A 25,897-nucleotide genomic window follows, 5' to 3' on the forward strand; every position below is an offset into this window, starting at 1 on the left:
TCTGGGCTGCAAAGGCACATTGCTGGCTCATGTCCAGCTTCCCATCCACTATTACCCCCAGGTCTTTTTTGGCAGGGCTATGCTCAATCGTTCATCCTCCAGCTTGTATTGGTAGTGGGGGTTGCCTTGATCCAGGTACAAGACCTTGCACTTGCATTTGCTGAACCTCATGAGGTTCACCTGGGCCCACTGTTTAAGCCTGTCTGGGTCCCTCTGGGTGGCATCCCATCCCTCTGGTGTGTCAACCACACCCCACAGCTTGGTGTCATCCAGAAGCTTGCTGAGGGTGCACTCGACCCCACTGTCAGTGTCACTGGTGAAGATATTAAATAGTGAAGATATTGAAAAGAATTACTACTGTATTGTCATATGCCTGTGCTATGAAGATAACATGTTTGGGAGTGGTATGTAGAAGTATTTTATGTACCCAGAGGTGCAAATTAGCAATTGAAGGATTTAATCTCAGCAGATGAAGCAGAACTTAGAGCTCTTTTTGTATCTACTCTTCCTGAGGTTTTGCAGAGTGAATTTTGTAGGGCTGTTGATGCAGCTATGTGGCACTAGGGGAGACAGCAGGGCTATCCTGCTATGAGAGGCTTCATGTGCACAGAGAAACTGAAAGTTTAATCTTAGTCTCATGCTGTTGTGAAGACAGATACAATTTACTGGAAAGCTATGGTTAAAAGAAGTATAAAATATCCTTGAGCATTGTCTGAGAATCTGTATTCCATCTGGCAAGCAAGCTCTGTGTTCAGCACAGGAGCCTGCCAATGAGCAGATAAACAGCTATAAGAGCTATAAATTTAGTCTAGCATACTGCAGTCTGTCGTTATCTTGAACCCTTTGACGCCCATACTGGGCACCAAAATGAACTGTTGTGATTTAACCCTGGTAGACAGCCAAGCACCACACAGCTGCTCACTCACTTCCCCAGAGGGGTGGGGAAAAGAATCAGAAAGGCAAAAGTGAAAAAAACTCATGTGTTGAGATAAATGCTGTTTAATAGGTCAAGCAAAAACTGTGCAAGCAAGCAAAGCAAAATAAGGAATTCATTCACTACTTTCCACCAACAGGCACATGTTCAGCCATTTCCATGAAAGCTGAGCTTCATCACATACAGTGGTTTCTTTGGAAGACACACAGCATAACTCTGAATATACCCCTTTCCTCCTTTTCCCCCAAGCTGTTATTACTAAACACGACGACACGTGGTGTGGAGTATCCCCATGGTCCATTGGGGTTAGCTGTGCTGGCCGTGTCCCCTCCCATCATCTTACACACTGCCAGCTTGCTCACTTGCAGAAATGTCCTTGATTCTGTGTAGGTACTACACAGAAACAACTAAATCACTGGTGCATTATCAACACCATTTTCATCACAAATCCAAAGCATAGCTTCATACAAGCCACTGTAAAGGAAATAAACTCTATCTCAGTCACAATCAGTACAAAAGAATAGGCAGGTTGTATTGAGGTACTTTTAATTTTTTTTTACTATTTTTACAATACCAAGGAATGTATCAGTTATGGAAATAAAAAGCATTGAAACCATAGAATGTATGTCTCCTTCCCTCATTAATGTTGTCTCTGAGATCTTTTGTCTCCATGTTGATAGAATCCTGAAAACATTTTTGTGCTGCTGTCTTTGAGAAGGAATTCTGCAGCTCCAGCAGCACTGTCTGGCGCCGAGCAACCTCAGAGCCGGGGATCCACTCAGGCAGCGCTGCCTCTCTTGGCCTGTCCTCTGGTCTCCATGCAGGCTGACTTGCTTCTTGGTTCCAAAGCTTGTGCAATACAATTTTGTTTTCCTCCCTATTTTCATCCTGAGGCAACACTGGCTCACTGAGACTAAGTGGATTTTCCCATATTGAATGTTGATCCAAATGTTTGGGCTTTAAATCTTCACAGGAAAGGGAATGTGCAGATTTCTGAAGGGCCTGAAGTTCAGGCCTTCCTGAGAACTGCCCCTGGTACAATGCTTCCGTTTGCTGTCTATCAGTGATTTTCTGAAATTTGCTTATTGGCAGCCCTGTATCCAGATAGTGGTCTTTCTGGTAAGATGTCTGAGGTGGTTTGGCCTGCTCGTGGCCGCAGTGTTGTGCTTGCAGAACAGATTCACGGGGACGTCGGCCTTGCAGTAAACGCGCCGTGCGCCCTTCAAGCGGTCTCACTTGCGAAAGACTAGGCACAAATGTTTCTTTCTAAGGGAAGAAGGAACAGAATTAATGCTGTAATCCGAGCATTTTAGCAGCGATTGGTGAAACCATTGTCTGAGGCTAGTGAAATTACTTACTTCTGTGTCTGTCTTTACTGCTCCACATTGTGGAAAATGAGGAAAGTGTGATAACTGGGAACTAGCCATAACGTGTCTGGTGCGAGTGCCACATCACTCTTGGCCACTTCTTCACTCTGACAGTATGCAAAATGCATGCTGGCAAAGGGAAGCAGCCCAAACATTTGTAACAGCCCTCCTGCTTAGGGGAGTTGGAGTTGGTCTTTTTGCTTTGGAAAAGACAAAATATTCTTCTTTAGCTCTATGTGCAAGATACAAAGGGGTATAAATGTCTTGTTCCTTCATCTCTTTCTTTCTATAAGCAACTGTCTTCTAATTTCTGGTCTCGTAAGTAATGCAATAACATGATCAGTGACTTGCAGTAGCACATTTTTAACTTTTATTGGGAACTGTTGCTGGTGGGACTAAGGATGTTCACTGGCATGTGGCTTTTTAGCCCTCTCAACCACAGTTTGACCCACTGCTTGAATACTGTTACCATCATTTATCATGTTGAAACTTCAGATACTAGGGTGGAGTCAAAGTCACATCGTGTAACGAAGTTTGTGTCCTGTTCCCAAAGAGTGGACATCAGCAGTTACTGTGCTAAACAATCTGAGTATTTGATATTTAGTGTATATATCTTTGAAATAGGATAATGTTTTTCAGATAAGTCAGCAAGGCTCAGGGTAAACTTCTACCAGTCACACTGTGGAAGACAGAGGGTAATAAAACTTCTCTGTTTTGAACTGATGTATGCTGCTAGTTTGGATTTCCAGAGACTACCTATTGAAAGTGTTCTTTAAAGTGTTCATCATCACAAAGAAAACATTTGTTTCTTCATCATGTTAGAGAAAAAAGACAGCTTTTCCATTTCAGATGCAGCGATTCAATTATCAACAACTTGATAACCCTTTTGAAAGGGATTTCATTTCTTGGATTTTTTTAAAAAAATCCAATAGAAAAAAGCATGACAATGTGGGGACTTCTTACCCAGGGCCATTTTTGGACTATAGATAAAAAAGTGACTGCACCTTACTTCTCTAATTCTCGTGTATCTGTGCAATCATATATGAAGGCATTACAGGCAAAGAAGTTTGAAACTGCAAGTGCTGCAAAGCCAGCAGTGCTGTGAAAGGGTGAGCAGGAATCTGTTCTACCTGCAGAATTGCTTGGTCAGTTCCAATCAGTTATACCTGTGTATGTACTGGGCATGACATCGTGCAGGTGTCACTGAAAGGGATTAAGCCATTACAGGTAATGATGCGTTAGCAAAAAGCAGCTCAACTTAACTTACTACTCCTATGTATCATGTCATGCTTTGTTCGCTAGAGTAGCATTTGATAAAAATAGTATATTTTTACTTTCATACAGGTCACACTAAATATCAGAATTGTTGAAGGTAATAAGAATAGTTTTCCAATCTAGCTAGTATATTCTTTAAAATAAATGTTTGCATTAAAATACAATTTGGTAATATTACTGATGTACTATGAGGGAAGAAAGGCAAACCACTCACATAAATGGAGGAGGATGAATCACAGAAACTTTGCCAAACTTAAACTGGTATGGTTAGCAAGGACACAACAGTCTGTAGTGGTACTAGGTCACTTATCAAATAAAGCAATGGGCAATAAAGTTATTAAGCTGATGAGTTTAGTGCAGCTGTGCTGATTAACACTAGCTGAACGTCTAGCAAGTATGTTTCAGTCTTTGCAAGACTACACCATTTAGAGAGCTGCCAACTCCTTTTATGGAGGCTGTTACTCACATTTCCCAAGGCAAAAGGTCCTTTGAATTGCTATCATGTGTTGGTGACAACTTTAAATGATAAAAAATAAGCAGATGATCACATTAACCTGACCCCAGCACCCCAAGCCCTGAGCAAGTCATTAATCTGTCTCAAAAGTTCTATCAAGCAGCTATGTCAGGAGGGATTTTGTATACTGAACTTTTGCCTTTCTTTTACAGTGAGCCTTGCCTTGCGTTTACGTGGTGTAAAAAGGAGCACTTCATTCTTCTAGTCGAATCTGGTAATACTCTTGTCAGTATTACTTGCGGTGAAAGCACCTGATTCTTAGTAAATACTGTACTTACAAGTTCCACATCTGTACTGAGTTCTCCAGTTAATCTGCCAACAGCTTTCATGTAGTAGTCATCCAGGATAAGGGGATTCATAGGACCTCTTCCTTAATGGAGACATATTTTATTGTCACACATTTTTATTGGTTAGGAAAATGAGAATTAGTGCTCAGTCCCTCTGAAAAATATCAGATCATTTACAGTTTGTGTGACTGTAGTTACTAAATGACAAAAAGTGAATTTCTTTGAGAGAACTAGGGGATAACATCTTGTGGTCTGTAGTTGCTATCCCAAGTAAATTAACAACAACAACAAAAAAATGCTTACCTGTGAAGTCTCGATTGTGTGTTGTGATCCACTGAGCTCTTCCAATGTTTCGTAGCATATTGGCTGTTCTTGGAGAGAGCTCATGTTCTAGCTCTTTATAAATGGAATTAGGGGCCACTGTTTTTGTTAAATTTGGGTAGTATATTTGATCTTTTTCTTCAGATAATTTAGGAAGCTGAAGGATAAGAAGAAATAGGTAAGATATAAACCAAATTTGTGGATAAAATGTTTTAAAGGTTTAAAACATCCCACCTGCCCCAAAATAATCTGTTTAGAAATTCTAATACAAATCTTTTTTCCAGTATTACAACTCAAGTGGGAAGATCGAACAGGTACACAACTCAGTTGAGTTCCGTTCAAAGAACTTGGAATCAACTTCTCTGTGGTAGACACACCAAGGCAGAACATTACACGCTATGTAAGCTTTCTTTTGTAGTCACAATAATAGACTGCCTGAAAATGGACTGTCACTTTGATGTTCCCTTTCTGCATCCCTAAGACTGTGTGTCTACAAAGACCTTGTCTATAGCTTTCTTTGTTTATCACTATCTTTTCCTACATTCTTCATGACTTTTATCTGCCATCAGACTTCAAGCTACATCCCTGTAGGAAGATAACTACTGTTTAACTGGGCTGAAGAATAGCAGAAACCCAATCATTCATGAACAAGTTCACTCTTCTGTTTCATGGATCAGGATAATCTCCATTATATGTGAGAAAAGCAAGGTCAGAGCTCATTCAAAAAAAGGATGTCTGTTTCCTTCAGGACATGAAAATAGAGTCTGTATAACACCCTGTCAGTATGTTGACAGGACTTTTGGAGAGAGATGGAGGAACAAAAACTGCTGCTCAGATCCATTTCTCTTAAGGACTGCAAAGCATAATCTCATTCTCTGATCCAAAAGCCCCCACTGCCTCTTGCATCTCTGAATGCATCATCACCAGCTATTATTGCATCTTGTTCTTATTGCCGGAGCTGTTCAGCTGGGACCTATGAGAATTAGTCAATACTTGAATGACTTCAGTCACAAGACAACCAGCTAGCTCCTGATCTATATGTGTTGCTGAGGTGGGTAAAGCTGTCCTTAAAGTCTTGCACTCTTTCTATGTGTGACACTCAATTCATGACCTGCAAGTGTCTGGAACAGTACAGAACCTGCTTATGTAACATTTTCCCTCCATGAAAGATATGTGGAAGTTTGATTTAAAAGGAAAAAAAAGACATTCTGCTCTTTGCTCTGTGAACGACATACTTGCAAGCATGCGTGCTCCCTTGGGCAGCACAAAGCCTTCTTCATGGAGTCAAAGGGAATGCTAATAACTTCATGCCTGTATGGATTACCTGCAAAGAATACATGTAACTTGTTACAGTGTAATGCCATTTGTCAGAATGACAGATGAATCTGCATTTTACGCTGTAGATGTTTGCTCACTTTGTAGACAGCTGTGCTGATTGCAGGTGTTCTTTCTGGAGTTACCTCTAATGTCTTTTCTACCTAGAAAGATTTACCTTATGGATCTGCAGACAGAACTCATCTTCACTGTTCTGCATCAAGATCGGCTCATCTATTTAATGAGCTGTCTTTCTAGAAGTTCTCAAGCTCTCACTTGAGTGGAGCATCCTGATCTGAGAGAAAGTCAAACCATATGGAGGGAACAGCAAATGAAGTTAAAGCGCTTCCTAGGTGCCAGCAGTTCCCTTAGCTAGTAATTATGAACCCGCTTAGCTTTTCTGGAAATAGATCTTGGCCTCCAATGATCCTCCTGTTGTGCAAAAATAGACTTTGTTAAGTCCACCTCCACATGTGCAATTAGCATTTCTAAAACTGAGCAATGATCAGTGAAAAGTGACTAATAAAAGCCAGTTCTGGCATTAATGTTCCATTAAGAAATTTTTGTTTTGCATGGATAAGTACTCCACACACACAAAAAAAGGTCATATACGCAGTTATATACATAAGTGTACAATACTTGTAATGACTGGGAATGGCAACTAATTAATGCAAATTGACCTCCTACTTAACATTATCAGCTTTTACAGTGCTGAAAAGCTTCTTATCCATGCCAGTGTGTGCTGCTTCTGTTTCACACAGTTCTTGCCAAAACCTTTCTGGAGAGCCAAGGCACAGAGAGGCAATAGCTTTCTCCTATCCCATCTTCCCCCTGAGTCTGTGTGGTCAACAGCTGCCAAGTACTGCTCATCAGTTCACGCAAGTAGACTGTGAAGTCACCCAAAGGAAAGTCCTAGTGTAGTAGGCTGCCCCCAGAAAAAAAAAAGCAGAACATGAAGAAGGATATCTTGCCCTTCTCATCCAATGTATTTTGTAAACCACTTTCAGGACAAAATGCTGCTGGGATTAAACACTAGCACATCATGATGGCTTACATTGTGTTCTGTAAAAAATAAGTTGCTTTGGTGTTCTAGACTTCATTCTGTCATCTCCGTAGTAATAAAATATTTTAATCATTCAGTACTCTTTTCAGAGATGATTCTTTTGTCCTCAGCCAAGATGTGGCAGGCATGGCGTTTGCCCAGAAATGGCTAGTTTTTGAACCCTCTGATGCATTTTTAACTATTTTTAACTATTTTTAACTATTTTTAACTATTTGCCTACCAGAAGCCATCAGATATACTGGATGATACATCTTCCTTTTGTGGGGATCAACAGTTATTTTAATAATTCTGTTGACTTCTGAGGCTACAAAGTCTTCATATGAAACAGAGGTTAATTCATCACTGTCAGTGCTGAGGTATCCCCCACGGAGACTGCAACTGCTGATGCATGCAAGATGCTCAGCTTGACCACCTGTGTTCTCAGATCCTGGCTCTGTTAAACTTCATTAGAAAGGAGTCATGAGACTTAGGCAGAGTTGTAAATAAGATTCTAGAATAGGTGATAAACCAGCACAAAACCATCTTACCTCTGGTCTTCCTTAGAACAACCATGTCAAAAGCCTTGCAAGGGATATTAGGACAGAAAGGCTGGTGACTGCTTGCATCAATCCCAGTGTCTCGATCCTCAGGTGATCTGAAGTTTGGGAACATGTCATACCTAGAGATATGTGTCTGGTAGGGATGAGAGGTGGGAAACGGCAGGCACAGCGGTCTTGAATTGGTTTCAGTTGGCAGGAGGATGAACAGAAAGAAAGAATTTCTTATTTCACATTTCACAGTTTTAGCATTAAATATAGCAGTTTGCAAGAACTAGGAGAGAAAAAGCAGAGGTGATATCTTTGTTCTTTAATCCTCTCTTGCTTGTACCCTATAATGATTTCACAGTGATCATTCTCTTGCCTGCACCTACATTGTCTGCTGTTACAAAAGAGAACCATTCAACTTGTATTTGCAACTTGCAGACCTGGGTACGTGGACCGCTGACACACCTCAGCCAAAAGCACAATTGCTTTGCCTCTTGGACATGTCCAGCGGTGAAGTGTGGTATCTATTGTTTTCAACAATCTCTCTGATGCTTAAAGATGGAACCCAGTCAACTGGGATGCCTCTGTCAGACCATGAATGCAAATAAAAATGTTTGCTTCTATCACTATAGCCTTCTTATTAGCTACAATTACCTACAAATAAGTCTCTCAGAACAAAACAATTCTTGTGAGTCTATCACAAACAATATTGAATATCATCAAATTCAGGAATTTACTTTGGTCTCGATGGAATGCAGGGCAGGATTGCTCTGTAGAGACAGGTGCCCACTGTGACAATTTTAAATGACTGAAGAACTCATGAGAAAGAAATCTATTTCCCGCAGACTCCAAAATTGGCAGAGGTGAAAGGGTAAATAAAGCAAGATTGTCCAGAGGAACAGTGTGAAAAAAGAAGTGGGGGGAATAACAAGTGAGAAACACCCAGCACAACAGAAGCAATCTCATCTGCCATTCATAAATGCAAACTTGATTGAAAAATTTTGACCTTAGAAGGGGATAGGGAAGGATTTCAGATTCAATTGCAGTACCTAAAACAAATGTTCATGCCACTTGTTCATGCAGAGCTGTAAGAGAGGCCAAGACAGAAAGCAGAAGAAAGAGAGAGGATAAAACTGCTCAGTCAATGGAGCTCTTTACAGTTCCACACTGTACAGGAGACTATTGTACCTCTAGACATTATTAACTGTGGGTGTGGTTTCCCGTGGCAGTAACTGTTCTCTGTGGTTGGGGTTTTCTTCAGCCCTTCCGGTGTAATTACTCTAAACAAACCTGGGACTCAGTGAAAAAGAACTCCAGTGCTAGTGCTTTCATACTAGAAGGTGACTGTCTTAAAAAAAACAAGAGGGACTGACATAAATTAATATTTACAGAAGGATTTCTTATTACTATTGGACCAGGATATTGGTTGCTATTGATGTTAAAACCAGGATACGTCATTCCCTTGCTAGGTCTGCAGCTAACCTCAGTGTCTTTGGTAGCCAATCATTTATTAACATTAAAAAGCCAAATACAAATGTCCATTCTTGCAAACATTGCTTTTAATATGGTGTTGCATGTAAGAACATTCCCATTAGTAGCTTGAGGAAAGAAGAAATGAGGAGTATCTTCTTTATTGCCTATACCTTTCCTTAGCAAGAAATGAACCATAGCTTTTACTTATAATCAGTCATACCAATTCATATTTACTTTTATGTGGCTTAAGGGATGGAAAATGTGAACTTCTAATTCTCACAGAGATGAAATTGAAATTAATAGTAACTGGATTTGTGTATATGAAATCAAAATTTGTCTAAAAGAAGGCATTTATTTCTAGGAGTAAGCAAGATGAAGCTAAACTGGAGGGTTTTATGGGATACTGAGAACCAGGACTTCGCAGAGTTCCTATGCTGCTGTGGCTGTTCTTTTCAGCTTTAAGTTTTTCAGGATAGAGTAATCAAAAAGTATTTTAAATCCTGAAATAACAGGAATCTTCTGAGGAAAATGAAAGCTGTGTTTAATCCTGATAGGAGTCACTAGCACCCCATTTGGATTCTTCTAAGCTCTACCACAACTGCATGCAGCAGCTTACTGAGAGCAAATGCCATTTCCCAGTTGCTGCTGAAAGTGAAGTCTTGACCTCAGATGGGAGCAAAATTCATTCCGTTCCCAAGTCTGTGCATCATGAGGTAACAAATCGTCTTACAAAGCTGAGTTCTTCATAGGCTTCTCTCTCACAAATTCACTTTATACATACTTTAGCTCCTTTAAATGTTCTTGGTAGATGATCTCAAGCTCTTTAATTCACATCAGGTAAAGAGGCCATGAACGGCACAGCCAAGAAAACCCAATTAGTCCATAGCCAAGTCAGCAAGATAGGTATTTGCTAGGAGATGGGTGTGCCAGGCAAACACCGCTAACCTGCTGAACACCTCGTTATATGCTTCATTTGAGAGAGAGCTTTTTGTAGAGTAGCTTTGCTGCCGTGGGACTTAAACTGTGCAATTATGGCAGAAAGGTCTTATCTTTTTATTTCATTAAGGAAGTGATAAGCTACAATATAGCTGAAGTGTACTTACTTAGCCAAACTGCTTGGTGGCTTACAAAGTCTGTATTAAGGAAGAAAAATAATGAATTACTTGAAATGACCCATGTTCATTTTCACCTCCCACATTTTATCTGAATCTGTGCAATCAATATGTATTAAAGATAGAACTATTTGTAAGCAATGCATACAATATTCTTACTGATAGCCCTTATTCCATGATAAATGCTTGGTATTGCTGGGAGATAGAAATGGTGCCTAGAACAAGTGGTATAAAAAATGTCCTTTTAAAAGGAGTGAGGAAAAAAATCTAGAATTTTACACTTTTGCATAATAAACTCTTTAGTATTTAACAACTGAAAGTGCAATTAGTAAAAACAAATCAGTAATGCAAATAAAAAAGCTTATCCTTTTCGTATTTGCAGGGAAAGTACTTATTAATTCCATACTGATAAACTACTTATATTTTACCTTGGAGACTTTCATTTTATGCTCAAAATAATATTTTTAAAATGTAAGAAAAAGAAAACATTAACTTTGAAGGGCAAGAATTTAATCACTGAGTCTAGCTAAGAGTCTTTTGTGAGGAAGCCTAAATTACCCAACCTTGCTTGAAAGGGTCTTTTTATGGGTAGGAGAGATTGTCTGATTATAGTGTTTTTGAAGCTTTCTTATTTGTATGGTGGGCACACACAACTTGATTTTGCATTGTAGACAAAAATCTTCCAATGGGCAAACCCTCTTGTGTTTCTCAGTGAGGAGACATCCGGTCCTCATTTCCAAGCAGGAGGTGATGATAGCTTCATCCCTGATCTAATCTCCATAAAAACAGGTGTTGCAAGGAATACACTCCCTTGCCTAAAGAAGTTAAATACAGACCTGTGCTCATTTTTTCTCCACGCTGTAATGGTTGTTTTGAAGATAAACTTTCAAGTGCCGTATAAATTTTGTTCATGTGTTATTCTGATGCAATGTGCAGCATTCCTGCTGCACTGTGAAATCTTTGCTGGGCTTCTGTGGGACTGAGAGTGATCACCATGATGTATTATGTCTCACAAATTACCATACCAGGATAACTCATGCCTCAACTGAGCTGAATGAAAGATCTGCTTTCCTTTTCGTATGTGATCCTACAAAGACAGCAGCACTTTCACAAAGTGTTGGATTTTGAAAACCATTTGTGTAGTGTTATAATGACCATGTCTTGGAACGTGAAAGCCTTTACAAAAATAGCCACACTTACAGAAATACAATCTTTGGAGTTTTTTTCCACAGATAATTAGTTTTCCATTTCTACAGTTAGAACAAAATTGTTTGGAGGAAAATTGTTAGTGTTTGTTCTCCATTCACATTATGTTACGGTGTAAATTGTTACATTCTTCATTGCATTCATTGGACATACTCCTGATACTGATATGTAAATATAAGGAGAATAAATCTGCTTTGGGCTTCGTCATTGCACAACTATTTAAATGCCTTTGTAGAACTCTTTTCAGTATAATATCTGAACATAAGACAGAGCAATAAAATAAGGATAACTGCATTTTCATGTTTACCATGATGCAGAGAAGCTTTGTGAGTGCAGGTTGCAGCAGCAAGGAAAGCTTTACGCTTCCACAGGTGTGCAATGATTTAGTGTTCCTTATATTTTTAAAACTCAAACTGGATTATCAGGTCTGGAACCACTCATCCTGAGTGGTGATGTAGAAAGGTGGAGCTCCAACAGGAAAGGAAGAAGTTACAGCAGTTTTTCCAAACTTGAGTCTGAGAGGCTTCCACTTGACTTCAAGTAGACCAAAGTCTACCAGTGTCACACAAGATGCAGTTGTCCCCTAATATGTTACCTGCCTCTTTGTGGTCAGTGTGTGGAGCATCTGGAGTCTATCACAGTCTCTTGAAAAGAAATCATGCTCAAGCTGGGGGGACTTATGCCACCAGTTTTGAAAGGCCCAGAACAAATCCAGGAAGTGATCCAGTTGACCATCGTCCCACTTCCCTATCAGCGAGTGCTCTTTGGGCACTCATCAAACAGGTTTTGATAAAAATAGGCATAGATTAAATTCAGTGTGAAAAAGAATACCCTTACAGAAAATACTGGCTTCATTCGCAGTAATCCTGGGGGTCCTGTGGTGTGGTGCAGACCACTGAGTACACTCAGTAATTATTAAAAGAATAAGGTGTATCACTCCTGACAATTTTAACACGAAGAAAAATACAACTGGAGAATAAAACATGTTCCACATGTGTAAATTGGCTTTCTCTGCAGCCATTCATTCTTGCAAAGGGAAGCAATCACTTATCTTGCCTAATCTTAAAACCTCCTTGATCAGAGAGCTGTAGGTCAGGGAATCACCAGAGCTTTGGGAGCTGGGGCAAAACCAAAGGATTGGAAGTGCTGTGAGGCATGATTTGTGAGGCACTGGCACAGGCTGCCCAGAGAAGCTGTGGATACCCCATCCCTGGAGTTGTTCAAGGCCAGGTGGGATGGGGCCCTGGGCAGCCTGAGCTGGTGGGGGCAGCCCTGTCCACAGCAGGAGGTTGGAACTGGGTGATCTTTGGGGTCCCTTCCAACCCAAGCCATTCAATAATTCTACAATAGTCAGTGAAAGAAGATTAAAACCCATAAGGAAGAAACCTGTTTTGATTCATTCTGTAGTGCTACTGAATGCACCCAAAGCTCCATTGGTGTGAAATATCTTCGGAAGAACAGCTGTAAATTCACTGACCTGATGCTGTGTGTGCACGCCTGTTACTAAGGTTCTTAGCAATTGCTCAAGGGTGTTTTTCAAGGCCTATCTGGACTTTTGTAGCCTCATTTGATGTGAACTTGAGGACTCAGAACACTTTTAGGTGGAAGGAGGCAACTACTGTTCTCCATTGCATTTGACTGTGAGGGCACAGGTAGCTCATGTGCTCACAAAAGCACATCTGCACAAAGTGGTTCATTCGTATACAAAACTGCATAAGAATCTGCCATGTGCATACTTAAGGCAAAGGCATAGTTGTCTCATGAAGGTGTACAGAGTTACTGCAGATGCCTGGTAATTCATTTCCCACAAAAGACAGTAATGGCTCAAAGGAGCCCTCACAGGGCTATAAGGTAAATAAACTGTGTATTAACAGCTCCCAGGTAGACCTGTGGAGCAACACTCAGTGAGCATTTTTCAGGAAACACTCCATGTGGCTGTCACCGCTTAGTCTCTGACAGCAGGAAGACTGTTTGCTCTGAAAGACCTTGAACTTTGAACACGGCAGAATTGTTTGGCGTATGTTTCACTTTTCATTTTGAAGGATGTATTAAGTCTTTAAAAGACAGAGAAAATATAACCTTAAAGGGAAAAAAAACCCCTCAAACTAGGACAAAGTGTAAACCATAACATATTCCTAGAGATCTGGCATGTTTCAGATGAAGATGTGGGTACAAAATAATGGAGAAAGTACATCGGTGTGCTAATGATCAAATAAGGTTATATCCAAGGTTGTGTACATTCCAGTATCTGTGGGGGCAGAGTCTAATGCATGCTTATTTGCTACCTCCTTCCTCATTACATGGCCAGCACGAGGCTGTGTAGTCAGAGCAGTCCCTGATTACTTTCTCTTAAGGAAGCAAATGCCCAGAAATGTGCCATGATCTCTGTCCTAGCCTGATTATGTGGATGATTCATTGTGGTGAGGTACTGGCATGAGGACAGCTCTTGCTGTGAAGTGAACAAGTTCCTGAGTCCCTGGGCATCTTTTACCAAGAGGTACTTCAGACTGGCCAGCCTGGGAAATACTGAAAACACTCCTACCTTACGCAGAGGGCAATTTTTAATTGTACTCTGGAATCTGCCTGTGCTTTGCTGTTTCAGGGACACCAATATAGATGTCATTTAACAGGACACTTATTTGACCAGCAGGTCATCGTGGGCCCATTGTTTCCTGGTATTATTCCATTGCAGTTGATGGAGGTTTCTTGGGGACAGATTAGGAAATAAAGCAGAATGAACCACCTTGACTATGCAACATAAGAGAAACATAAATCTGTGGAAGTGGCCAGAGTTAAGGGGTGGGAGATCCTGGTTCAGCATCTATTGTACATCTCAAACTTAAGAAGTGTGCCTAGAGTGAGTACGGACTTGGCTATGCCAACTTTCTACAAGATGCTGGTTTTAAAAAAAACTTTTAAGGTGCTCCATTGTGTCACAAAAGTGCATTGGCCAGTTCTTGCCACTTAGATCCTGGGAGACATGTAGGAGGAAGCATGTAGGAAAGCTTGCTTCTTCCTTGTGGCTGTAATCAAATTATGCAAAAGCAGCACAGCTGATATAGCTAATGCGCACAGTGCTGGTGAAAGGCGATAGCCTGTCCCAATAAAAAGTAGTGCACTCCCGTAGGTAACCAAGTTCACGTCTTCTTACACTTCTTCCTGCTTACTGTAATGAGGCAGTGAAAAGAGGATCTTGCAGAGAGCAGCAGGCTACAAGAGCAGGGTGGCAGAATTATTCTCAGGTTTCTGATATGCTCTGCCTACTAACACTGACGTGAGAGATGTAACATATTTCATTATCTGCATTTGATGAGTTTATGTTTAAATTTTAAATCAGTTTAATCTAAAATAGCAGTAGTTGGGTCGAATTTAAACGTTTTGCTGGTGCCATCAAGTGGCAAAATGTTGGATTGCAGAAGTCCAGCCCCGCATGCATGTGTCTGTGTATACACATGGTGTCATGGTTACTTCAGTTAATTCAGTTTAATCTGAATTCCAGCTAGCAGTATAACTTGCTGTTATATTCACTAAATTCACAAGCTGAGTAGCACAGTTTAAACTTACAGATCGTCATTCATACGCACATCACTTTTTTTCAGCGGGGTGACGTCATAGTACTGCTCAATGGGAAGGCCTCTGTGAAAAGAGAAAATCTAAATGTAGATTGCTTATTCCCTATGTACTTCTAAATATCCAAATCAATTGACCTGATTCTGATTGGATTCCTCAGAGCATATCAAAACTCATACATGCTACCTGTTTAGAAATCCACTGACAGTTTCAAATCTAAGTCACACAGGGCTGGATTTTGAATAGTATTGAGCACCTGTGCTTGACTCTGAAGTTCCCGAGAATCTGAATATTTCCATCTCTGAAAGCTTGTCTCTTATAGCCCCTGACCATATACCCCAACACTCAATAGGAGCTGTGGGATCTGGTTTCACACTGGCATATTCTGAACCCCTTGAGGAAGAAGCAAATATATACTGTGTGTCTATCTCAAAGAGAAACAGAATTTCAGCTGTGAGAGCGTCAACTTATGTACTGTATTGAGAAACTGTACTTCCTTCTAGCTTGAGGCTTTCTTATAAGTCCAGACAGAGTTATTTAGGATAGAAACAGGATTAAAGATCAAAAGGGCCAATGAACCAAACTTACAGTTGGTTTACCATGTAATGCTGAAGAGCTGACTTGAGTAAGGACCAGCTGGTTATTTTAGATCTGCCAGCAGGGATGCTGGGCTAGGGCGAGAGCTGGGATTTGAATTTGGCTGACAAGATGATGAACTGAATTTGAGGCAGGAATGCCTGTTTACATTTTTCCCAGATAGCTGCAATAGTCACCCAGCTTATCTGGGCCAACAGAGACTTCTGGGCTAAGGCTACTGGTCTAAGGCTAAGGCTGAGGTCAGGAAGAGAGAAAGGAGGAGCGAGGCTCTGGTTCACTTTGGGACCAGAGAGACTGGGAGTATGTATAGGTGTGGTTTCAGTAAGACCCTGTGTCTAAGCTGAAGTGTAGGCAGAAAGCACTGGGTTGGAGTCTGACCTGGTAGGGAAGCATGGGAATTATGACCTGGTGTGGCAAGTGCTATGTGTTTTGACTTTGTGTCAGCCCTAAGCTAGTAGGCTCTCCATCTGCTAGATGAAGTCCAAACTCCAGGAGCCCAAAGGGTCTACAACCCATAGGAACTGTTATCATTTCCAGTGAAATCTCTGTGCAAAAGTCAGGTTTGCTGTTCAGCCTTGGGGTCAAGGACAGGGACTGGACAGAGCAAGGCCAGGGTTGGCAGACGTGCCCTGAACTCATCTAATCTTGGGCAATGGCAGCACAGAGGGAATACTGAGAGACACACAGCTGGACTGGGTTTGACAGCATTAAGAAGGGTGAATGGCAGCTTTCAATCAAAGCTGTATTATCTAGCACCAAGAGAGCAAAGCGTGCTAAGAGTTTGAGAAGGAACCTTGACTCAGAAGACAAACCCCAGAGCTCAGCTGCTCAGCTGTTGTCTAATGAAGACAGATCACTTTCTGAAAAAGCTGAGCACCTACTTTTCATTTTTTATGCCTATGGGATTTGTGATGCTGAACTTTAGTGTAAATTAGGCCACTAGCAACATTTTTAACATCAGGAAGGGTGTCTGGGACTACAGTCAGGAGTAAATCATTATCAACCGATGGGCAAACCAAAACAAACGAAAAAAAGGAATTATGGAAATGCAGAATTTTAAGTTTTTCAACACAACACTCTGCAGAGATAATGTGGATGCCAATATATTCACACTTCATTATTTCAGGCCTTGTGAAAAGGGTGAAAGTTTGAAATTTCCACTTTTCCCTGTGGTCTTCTGGCAATACAGGCAGAACAATTCCTTCATGCTCCCTTTCTGTTCCCCCAGGAAGCTTGCAGTGGTGAAGGGATTCCCTGAACTCTTTATATCTGAAGGAAAGAACACCCCCAAAATAATCCTTTTAGAGCAGCAATGTTGATGGTTGCTCCTAGTCTTTTAAACAATGAAAATGTGGTTTTATTTTCTTGGTTCTGATTTACTCAGTCTTATTTTGGGTAATAATACTATGGTGAACTGACACTAGAAGTACAGCGGTGGCTGGCAATTGTTATAAAGGTTGAATCAAGTCTATTATGTTTTGATGAGTAAGAGGAATAAAGAAGCTGACATGTGCAGCATGTACATCTCACAAAACCTTAGCTGCCAGCATGTAGATTCCTACTCTGTCTCTTCAGTATTACAGAATGGCATACGGACAGTGAACATATACAATGACACAGATGGAAGCTTTATCATCTAATTCCCACTGATTTCAGAACTTGCTGTTTGTGCCTTTGAGAGCCTCACCTCTCAATCTCTGGAGTGGGATGAGTGAAACATCTGGACATGGTTGTAGGCCAGGAGACATTTGTTGCCTGTGGGGTAGCCACTGCTCCGCTACCGCAACACAGGACACAGTGAACCAGGATGTGGTGAACCGTACAGGTACTGCAGCTTGCTCCCAACCAGCTTGGACTTCTCTGCTATGTGCTGCAAAGTATGGTGTGGATCCAGGTGCATGGGTATGATTTATGATGGAGCAGGATGTATCAGCTAAAGAAGCAGAGACGTTATTAATCCTTGGGAATGCTGATCATTACTTTGAAGCCAATTGGAGAGAGTGTTTGGATTAAACGATACTGGGGAGAAGTGCCACTCTACGTGTGCTGGCTGGATTTGGGCTTACAGTGTTTTTCAGGTGTAAGGTTCTCCTAAGTGTGACTAGTGTTATATTGATTCAAAGGTAGAATAACAACCCTTACTCACATCTTCTAAAATATAAACAGACACATTTTTATGTGGCTGTCAGTATTTCAACAAACATTGCAATCCTGACTTTTGTTGTGAGTTTAGGCTTTTAAGAAGGAAAAAAGAAATAGCTACAAAAACAAACAAAAGAACTTCTTCTCCAAGTACATTTAGATCCCCAAGTTGTCCTGGCAGAATCCAGTATATTCAAACAGATCTTAGGGAACGTAGGGGGAAGATGGTGATGTATGAGGTATGGACACTGCTGCTGTGTGGTGGTTTGTTCTCTGTGGTCTCCTGGCAGTGCACTGCTGTCCTGTCATTTGTTTTCATCCTTGGGTATCAGCACCACTCTGCTGCCACCTGGTGCTGCTCCTTTGTGCCAGGGGAGGTTCAGGCTGGATATCAGGAAAAATTCCTTCTCAAAAAGAGCAGTGATGCATTGGAACATGTTGCCCAGGGAGGTGGTGGAGTCACTGTCCCTGGAGGTGTTCAAGAAACGTGTAGATGTGGTGCTGAGGGACGTGGTTAGTGGGCATGGTGGGAATGGGTTGGTGTTTGGACTAGGTGATCTTAGTGGTCTTTTCCAACCTTAGTGATTCTGTGATTCTGTGATTTTTCCATGATGCAAGGGATAATACATTTGTGTTGTAGGATGAACCAAAATAAAAAGCTGATGTTCTGAGGATTATTAGAAAGCTTTACTTTCTGAAGAAGCTTAAGCATCCATTTTTAACTTCTTCCTGAATCTTCCTTTCCACTTTCTCAAAGTAATCAGGCAGATGCTGCCCCGTTCGCATGGCTGTAGTATTCGTATTCATTAAGCCACTCTCACTGGAAACATTAATAAATCATTCCTGTTGGCTGCTATCTCTAGATTACTAAGTAACACAACAACCACTTTATGTAAGCAGTAGGGTGAAACATTGCACACACAGATCCCTGGGTCTGATTGCTCACTCAGCCCAAACAAGGCTCTGTTGAGCTTAAAATGTGTCCAAGTCTCATTCTCATAAAGAAACATCTATAGTGGATATTGATCCAATGATATTGAAGACTTTGAGGACGCAGAAAAACTGTCTCTGCCCAGGGAATATCAATTGGAACCTCAGATGGACAGAGCTTTAAAGAGGACACTGTGAACAAAGTACTGTTCATTCAGCATCTCAGCAATATAGCCAATGATTTAACAAAGATTTTCTGTTTCTGAAATCCATGATTCTATATTTATTCTGAATGCTGCCAGACAACTTCTAACTTTCTGGCTCTTTTGTTTTGACAGAAGAAAGAAAAATAAGTTAATGTTCTGAGATCAGAAGATCAATTTTCAGGCACCCTTTTTATTTTAGAAAAGTTGCATTTTTGCCTTCAAATTTCTTTTTGTTGTATGAAGCTCAAACCAAAGTGTATGAATAAAGTGTCTTAGATTGTGAGCTTGTGATGGATGCCAATAACTGATCTGATCAGCACATGAAGCCAACACAACTAAGAGTGTGTTGCTAACAGCTTCCATGGAAAGGAAGCTTTCCAGTGGAAAGTGTTTTCTTAGAGGGATAGAGTTAGGACCTGATTCTGTATGAGCTTACATAGGATGCATTGACACTGGCATTTTAATTTGCATTGGGAGTGCACTTCAGACATGAATCTTCCAATGGTCTCTATTTTGCAGTTCCTTGGCTTGGAGTACATGAAGTGGGTTCCTTTTGATGAAATTAACTGGAAGATGTGCTCCAGGAATGCAGCAGGAGTATAATGCAGTACTCAGTCCTTGGAATCATGCTAGAAGTAATCTAAACTAAAAAGCAACTGGAATTCAATTTTCTCTTAACGTAATATCCTCAACCCCAACCATTTCATTCTACAGGTGTTCTCCTGTGCTCTGCTGTATTTGCCAACACAGACATGATTACGGAGTAATGTGTTGGGATTCAGTGAACTGAGGAGAGAGAGAGAGAGGAGGGTGGGAAGGGCTGAACCAGTTTTTTTAACTCTTGCCCACTAAACGTCTGAATACCTCCATACATCGTCTATAGTATATCAACCTGAATCTGATTATCTAATCACAGAGTAAAATCCTTTGGGTATCTTTGTTATAGATATATACATACGTATATAACCCTCTTGGATTTTACAAATAGACATACATACCTCTTGCTATTTCACAACCTGCTTACCAGTACAAATACTGTTGACAAATCCTCTAATCCAAGATGATAATGTAATAAATACTCCAGTTGGGGCCTCACAAAGGCAAAACAGAGGGGAAAAATCACCTCCCTGTCTCTGCTGACCACCACTCTTCTGTTGGAGCCCAGGATACCACTGGCCTTCCAGGCTGCAAGCACACACTGATGGCTTGTGTTAAGTTTTTCACCAACTGGGACCTCTAAGTCCTTCTCAGCAGGGTTACTCTCAAGGATTTCTTCTCCCAGTTCATATACATATCTGGGATTACCTCGACCCAAGTGCAAAACCTCACACTTTGCTTTGTTGAACCTCAGTAGGTTCACCTGGGCCCACCTTTCAAGTCTGTTGAGGTCCCTCTGAATGGCATCCCTCCCTTCCATTGTGTCAACAACACCATTCAGCTTGGTGTCATCAGCAAATATGCTGAGGGTGCAGACAATCCCATCATCTGTATCACTGATAAAGATGTTAAAGAGTACCGGTAACAAGATGAACCCCTGGAGGGCACCGCCCGTTACCAGCCTCCACTTGGACATAGAGCCATTGACCACAGCCTTCTGGCTGTGACCTTCCAACCAATGGATTAGTGAATTCACTGGAGTGTGCCTTTACACAGCAGAAAAATGTAGCTCACTGCCTGTATTACTGTACAGATTTTCATATTTGGAGAAAAAAGAAATGTTATGATCTATCTGTGCTTGCTTCTTCTTTGATTTGAGCCTAAAATAGTTGTCATCTGAAAGATGCTTTGCTGATGTGTTGGGGTCCCAACCATGCAGACAATTCTAAGCTTAACTTTTCCTTTCTAGCCACTGAATCTTTCCCACACATTCACTGAAATTTAAATTAGGCCTAAAATTCAACAGACTTTCAAGTCTAATAATAGTTAAAATTGTTCAAATGGAAATGCACCCCAATTCCTATAACACAAGACCAGAAACAACAGAAGCTTGCCTCAGGGAAGATACATAGGTGGGAAAACTCAGGACAGTTTGACAAGCGTGATAATCCAGTAGTATCAAAATACTCTGCCTGGAATTCAGATGCAGGATACGAGATGTTACAAATAATGAAAGAAGTCAGCAGTAGTAATAAAACAGAAGTCTGTAGGTTAGATTAAAACTCAGAACTGAATTTTCTAACAACAGAGATAAAATCTCATGTTGAAAACACTGACAGACTTGAATCTAACCCTTGAATCTGTTGTCTATCTAAAAAAATAGAAATGTAGATTAAAAAAATAATTTTGGCATTAGTACTGAGCACTGTGGAGATTCAGATTGCCAGAAATTTAAAAGCTGTTGGCATTCTGCCACATGCTGACCCCCAGCTAAGAGTTTAACTAGCCCATAAAATAATATAATAATGCACTGATTCCAGAAACTTTCTTATTCCATGTTAATAACTACCAAAGCAAACTGCAGGCTTCCTGTCGTTAAATTTTAAAGTTTATCTCAGTAATTCTAGGTCAATCTGTGATCTAGAAAAAAAAAAGGGTTCAAAACAGGACTAGATCAAAGAATAACATGATAAACGTTGGTGATCCATTTGTGAAATATGCTCTTTTTTTTTTTTTTCCAAATTGGAAATGCAATATACATGTCATTTTTATTATTTATGAAAATTGTTTCAAGAGATTTTTGAACCCTAAAACCACAGCATGATGTATTTTCAGTTGTAATCAACATGTTTCCCAGAGAACTGACAAACCATAGCATTAGGCTATAATGAAAAGGAAAGAATATCCCAGAAAAACATAACCCTTAGAAAAATACTTTTTGGTAACAGCAATTGGATACCAAAAACTTTAAATGGAATCATTTTTTCTCTGTGAATTTTGTTCTTACCTGTCTTGTGAGACAGTTGGACGTGAGGGAATTTGAAGTGGAGTCAGTACCTCGTTGGACTCATAGGTTCTTGATAAGACTGTGGTCTCTCCCATTTCTTTATGGTAGCGGAGCTGGTCATGCAACATCATCATTTTTCAAATCTGATGTTCTAGGGGAGGATAGAGGGATAAAATACCAAATCATCAGAGGTTTTGTCTGTGCATACAGGTGCTAAATAAGGAACGTAGATGAGTTCTGCATATTTTGGTCAAGTGTAGACTGGAAGTGATTGTTGCTCTTACTACAGCTGTTGGTCATTTCTACCAGGTTATTGAAGAAAACAAAACTGAGAGGCAGATTAAAGAGATGTGATACAGTTGCTTTGTGTTACTGGTGAGCAGGAGCTAGAAAAAACTTTCAAGTAATGGCTGAAGGAAGTTTGGACTTGCACTCAGAATGTCTCACTTGTGATCATTTGGATTCCATGTAAAGTTCCATTCCCACTCTAGAAAAGGTGGTACTGTTAACTTCAAACTTCTCATAGGAATTTCCTTTTCCTAGTTGTCACAATTGTCATTCTACTTGTGTGCTGAGCAGAAGTACTTTAGTGCTCCTGTCACTTGTATTTTAACATTAGTGGCAAAGGCACATAATCTAATGAGGTCTATGTGAGGAGAGGTAGTATACCAAGTCAGTAAAAGCATACTGTCAGGTTCAGACAGCATTCTGCTGACTAGGGCCTCATGCAGGTGTTTGTATCTGAACGGGTTGCCTCTGTTCAGAGCTGCTCTGGTGTGCAAGAGAAAAGTACTGGGACTTGTCCTTTTTACTTGTTAAAGCTCTGATTGACAGCACTGGGAGTCTTCTGTCAAATAACACCAGCAACTTCTTAGATAAAGTGTATGAAGAAGTGCTACTGTTTCCTCCTCCTCCAATAGGAGCCAGCAGAGCAGCCCCTTGTATCTGTGCCCTGCTTTTTAAGGAAGAATTCTGCATCTTCCAGGGGAAACTCTGTCCCATATTTGCTCTATGACAAGCCCAGGGCAGATATATAATAGATTTTAGTAGAAGCTTATAGATACAAAAGGAACTCTGCTCTCCACAAATGGTGGCAAGGCTCCTTTTTGGCTCATCGTATTCAGAAGGTTGAGATGCCCTTGTTTTACCTCCTCACATTTTGACTTATACCTTTAACCTGCTTCTGCACTTCTTTGCATTTTATGGTCTGCTGACTTTTGGATACAGAACCTAAAATGGCAAGAGAAGTCCAAGGAGAGTATCAGGAAGAAAGAAACTATATAAGTTCATCTCACTGGTACATGTTTGTAATCCTGACTTTGGCAAAGGTTTGACAAATTTGATATTTTGATCAAAATATCAAAATCTCTTCAGGTATACATAATCACAAAATATTACACTTCCATTTACTAAAACAGGAAAATAATTTGTAAACATTTGAAACATTACTCTTCTAGGATGTTTACGCATTTAGATATATCACAAGAAAATAAGTTGCTATAATATGTTCAAATGAAAAAATTAAAATGAATTCTGTCGTGTTGGCAGTTTCTAGAGCATTGGGTGGTCTGCTATGATATGTATGTGAGCACTATAGGAATCTCATATTGATGACTCAAATTCAAGTACTACTGTCTTGCAAAGAGAAAAACGTTCAGAGTTATTGATTCACAATTGACATTATGGGCAGGAAATAGAAGCCATACTTTCCTTCCCATGTAACTGGTGTGGTTCTGTAACTGCATTATTGCAGTTCTGAGTCCACGCTATTCAGACCCTAGCTGAATTTCCTCTCCATCCAGCTTTCCTACTCTTTCTGGGAAATATGTTCCTAGACGACAGAATTTCAGGTGAGGCTATAACTAGTAGCTCTTTTGCTCTTTACTGTTGCGCGTATGGGGAGGTGCTACAGTTTTCAGCTTCTTTGGATTTTCTCCCTCTATTCTGCTTTTGTGAAGCCCCATCTGGAATACTGCATCCAGGCCTGGGACCCCCAACGAAGGAAAGATGTGGAGCTGTTGGCATTGGTCCAGAGGAGGGCCACTAAGATGATCAGAGGGCAGGAGCACCTCTCTTATGAAGAAAGGCTGAGGGAGTTGGGTTTCTTCATCTTGGAGAAGAGCAGGCTCCAGGTAACGCTCACTGTACTTAGAAGGAGCTTATAAACAGTAGGGAGACCAACTTTTTACACAATCTGATAGACAAGGGAGAATGATTTTAAGCTAAAAGAGAGAAGATTTAGATCAGATGGTAGGGAGAAGTCTTTCATTCAGAGAGCGGTGAGGCCCTGGTACAGGCTGCCCAGAGAAGCTGTGGATGCCCCATCCCTGGAAGAGTTCAAGGCCAGGTTGGATCAGGCCCTCAGCAGCCTGAGCTGGTGGGTGGCAGTGCTGCTCAAAGCAGTAGGGTTGGAACTGGATAATATTTAGGGTCCCTTCCAACCCAAGCCATTTATTATTCTGTACCTACAAACACCACACTCTAGACATAGTCCAGTGTGTGTGGAAGGACCCAATTCTCTGTTTTGTTCTGTTGCCTCGGGAACGAGCCCAATTCCGCCTCAGAAGAAAGCACAGGTCATATAGCTCAGTGAGGCCACCAGTGCTAGAGGACTGGCAATAGATGGAGATGGATACCTTTAGGAGAGAGACAATGGTCTAATAAGCCAGGAGGAGCTAGGTGCTGTCAGGACCAAAATCTCAAGTCCTTCCTGATCCAGGGGAAATCACTTACATAGTTTAGCTCAAAAGGAAATCACTGGTTTCCAGGATTATGTTTTCCAAAGTAGGAAACACAATGCTTCACATTTCAGCCCCGGAGTTTTCAGATGTCCATGGCTAAGACAATGAATCATCTCACTATGAACCTTATGGTTATGAAAGGCTAGGAAGGCCAGTTAGGAAGGCAGGAAGATAAAGAAAAACTAATCCGAGGAATCATATCTATATAAAAATTAAGTTCTGCATGTAGTAATCTTTTAAATACAGTATTTACCAAACTCCGGAGAGATCTTATTCCAAAGCAGAGGATTAGTCCCTCTTTCCCAAGCATGCCTGTCTGTCTTCAGAAAAAAGGTTAGATGGAAATCTTATAGAGCAAAACCACAGACTAATCCTACCTTCTTGTTCAGTGTGATACAGTGTGAGTATGCTTTGGCCTGTGTTCTAGTGGTATTTGACATCACTATGAGAGAATGCTGGAGCCCTTCTGGAGTGATGCCTGCAGTGAGGCAGCTGGTGATGTTAGCAGCTGGTTACCCACAGCATGAAGGGGTAGGATGTTACAGCACACTTAAGAGCAAGGGTCTGAGATACAAGTAGCTGATGATATGTTTTACCTCTCCTGAATGAATTAGTGAGCATAGCCACAAACCAAGCCAAAATACACTTCACTAAGAACATTTAACCATGTTGAATATAATTGGGAAACACTGAATGAAGATGTGGGGATGTTACTAAATTCTTCACAAACTGGCCGAGCCTAAAACATCTCAAATGAGGCAGGCAGCATGGCATCAGGTCATCTGTGAGTTATGGTATCTTATTTCTATTCTCAGAGATACTAGTATTCATTACTTGTGTCTTTTGTGGGATTTTCACACTGTCTTTCAAAATAGTTGGAGCTGGCACCAATGGAGTATGGTTTGCTGGATGTTTCTGTGTGCCTGTGCTTGACAGACATGGCGATAGATTTTGATCTGTTTTACTTTCTTCTGCTTACCTTTTCCTTTCAGTGTTTTTTTTTTGTTTGTTTGAGTTGAATTACTGTCAAAATAAATGCATGTGTTTGAAGAGAGTGTTTTTGTTCTGTTGTTTCTTTCACCAAGCAGGGTGAAATTAGCTGGAGATCCTACTTTTCATGGGAAAGTGGTGGGAAAAGAAAGCTGGAAGCAAGTCTTTTGGCAAGTGATAATACATAAACAGGTTTTCTGAATACCTATTAAATGGACTGTTGTATTATCAGCCAGTGGAGCTGGTAATTGGTTTATTATGGTTTTGGAACACTGGTTTGTTTTTAACATGGATGGCTTGGCTATCACATTAAAGGGAACTGCACTTTAATGTCTTTGCCACGTACAAGTGTGATAGCTCTATCTGTAATTCCCAGAGTTCACCAGTTCGACATATTCCAAAAAATAACATTTTTAATGTTTCTTTCTCATGCTTTATCTTAGTCTA

General features: G+C 40.7%; 1 protein-coding gene and 1 long non-coding RNA gene across 8 annotated transcripts in view; one reads left to right on the top strand and one right to left on the bottom strand.

The window, feature by feature from the left end:
• LOC110393944 overlaps window positions 1–25,897 on the top strand; it is a 143,845-nt gene that overhangs the window by 35,296 nt on the left and 82,652 nt on the right. The window lies entirely within an intron of this gene.
• On the bottom strand, window positions 203–25,433 carry C2H7orf31 (chromosome 2 C7orf31 homolog). 5 transcript variants are annotated; one of them, XM_021387452.1, is made up of 9 exons: window positions 24,838–25,433; window positions 21,720–21,870; window positions 14,955–15,026; window positions 10,176–10,205; window positions 7,603–7,709; window positions 5,934–6,022; window positions 4,681–4,855; window positions 4,369–4,460; window positions 203–2,200 (listed from the first exon to the last, which is right to left on the bottom strand). In XM_021387452.1, exons 2-9 carry the CDS (start codon window positions 21,851–21,853, stop codon window positions 1,520–1,522), a joined length of 1,380 nt encoding a protein of 459 aa, XP_021243127.1. In that variant the 5' UTR covers window positions 21,854–21,870; window positions 24,838–25,433; the 3' UTR covers window positions 203–1,519. The 5 variants fall into 5 exon arrangements, with proteins under 5 accessions (XP_021243127.1, XP_021243123.1, XP_021243125.1 ...); XM_021387448.1 differs by having other exon boundaries at window positions 7,603–7,787; window positions 24,838–25,429; XM_021387450.1 differs by lacking the exon at window positions 24,838–25,433 and adding an exon at window positions 24,714–24,830 and having other exon boundaries at window positions 7,603–7,787.

The sequence above is a fragment of the Numida meleagris genome, chromosome 2 (assembly GCF_002078875.1).
Source record: "Numida meleagris isolate 19003 breed g44 Domestic line chromosome 2, NumMel1.0, whole genome shotgun sequence".
Taxonomy (NCBI): domain Eukaryota; kingdom Metazoa; phylum Chordata; class Aves; order Galliformes; family Numididae; genus Numida; species Numida meleagris.